The sequence below is a fragment of the Myotis davidii genome, unplaced genomic scaffold (genome assembly GCF_000327345.1).
Source record: "Myotis davidii unplaced genomic scaffold, ASM32734v1 scaffold358, whole genome shotgun sequence".
NCBI lineage: Eukaryota > Metazoa > Chordata > Mammalia > Chiroptera > Vespertilionidae > Myotis > Myotis davidii.
The window spans coordinates 427142-427952 of NW_006290768.1; the positions used below are offsets into that span (position 1 = coordinate 427142).

At 60.0% G+C, this 811-nt stretch overlaps 1 protein-coding gene across 1 annotated transcript in view; it reads left to right on the forward strand.

Moving 5' to 3' along the window:
• The window catches only part of ASPDH (aspartate dehydrogenase domain containing), a 3155-nt gene extending 2387 nt beyond the window's left edge, over positions 1–768 (forward strand). The window contains exon 7 of the mRNA XM_006763858.2: positions 379–768. Within this exon, the coding sequence (XP_006763921.1) occupies positions 379–422 (44 nt within the window). The 3' untranslated portion in view covers positions 423–768. The remainder of the gene's footprint in view (positions 1–378) is intronic.
• The last annotated feature ends 43 nt before the right edge of the window (positions 769–811 follow it).

Genomic DNA, 811 nt, shown 5'->3' on the forward strand with positions numbered 1-811 from the left:
CAACCTCAGCTGCACATGAGAGTCACCTGGGAATCGTTTTAAAATCCTGATTTCTGGGCCTCATCCTCCGGAAATTCTGTTTCTTTGTGATGGGTGGGGCCACCACATTAGTAACAAAGAAACGGAATTTCCGGAGGATGAGGCCCAGAAATCAGGATTTTAAAACGATTCCCAGGTGACTCTCATGTGCAGCCAAGGTTGAGAACCGCTGCTCTACGCCATGGCTTTGAATCCTTGCACTGCTCTCTCCATCTCTGGCCGCTCTCCAGGGGTCTCTCCCCCCGGCCTTCCCCCCGGTTGTCCCCTCTGTTCCTTCCTCGGGCGTGTCTCTCCCTTCTCGGTCTCAGCCTGTCATTCATTCCCTGTACCTCCCCGCAGGCTGCAGCCAGCTCCCTTCCAGGCCCGGGATCCACATCTGCTGAGCAGTCTCCTCCCCAGGACATCCTCGCCTCATTACCTCCCCCCACCGCGCCCGCCGCCCCCGTGCAGTCGCTGCCCTGCCTCAGTTTCCCCGGACTGCCCCCTGTCTCAGTAAAGATGCACAGTCTGGCTACCCTTCTGTGACGTCACGCTGCGCCCGCACACTGGGCATCACGCCACCTCAGGGGGCGGGCTCGGCTGGGAGCACAGAGCCGGGAAGCCATCGCGAGAACCATTAGCCACTACATTTCCCAGAATCCTCTGAGCAGCGAGAACCTAGCCACTACATTTCCCAGAATCCTCTGAGCAGCAGGGAGATGGGGGGGTGAGCGAAGGCGAGGGCCTCTGCAGAGCGCACTGCGGCGGCTCCCCGCGGAGAGGGAAGGGAGTT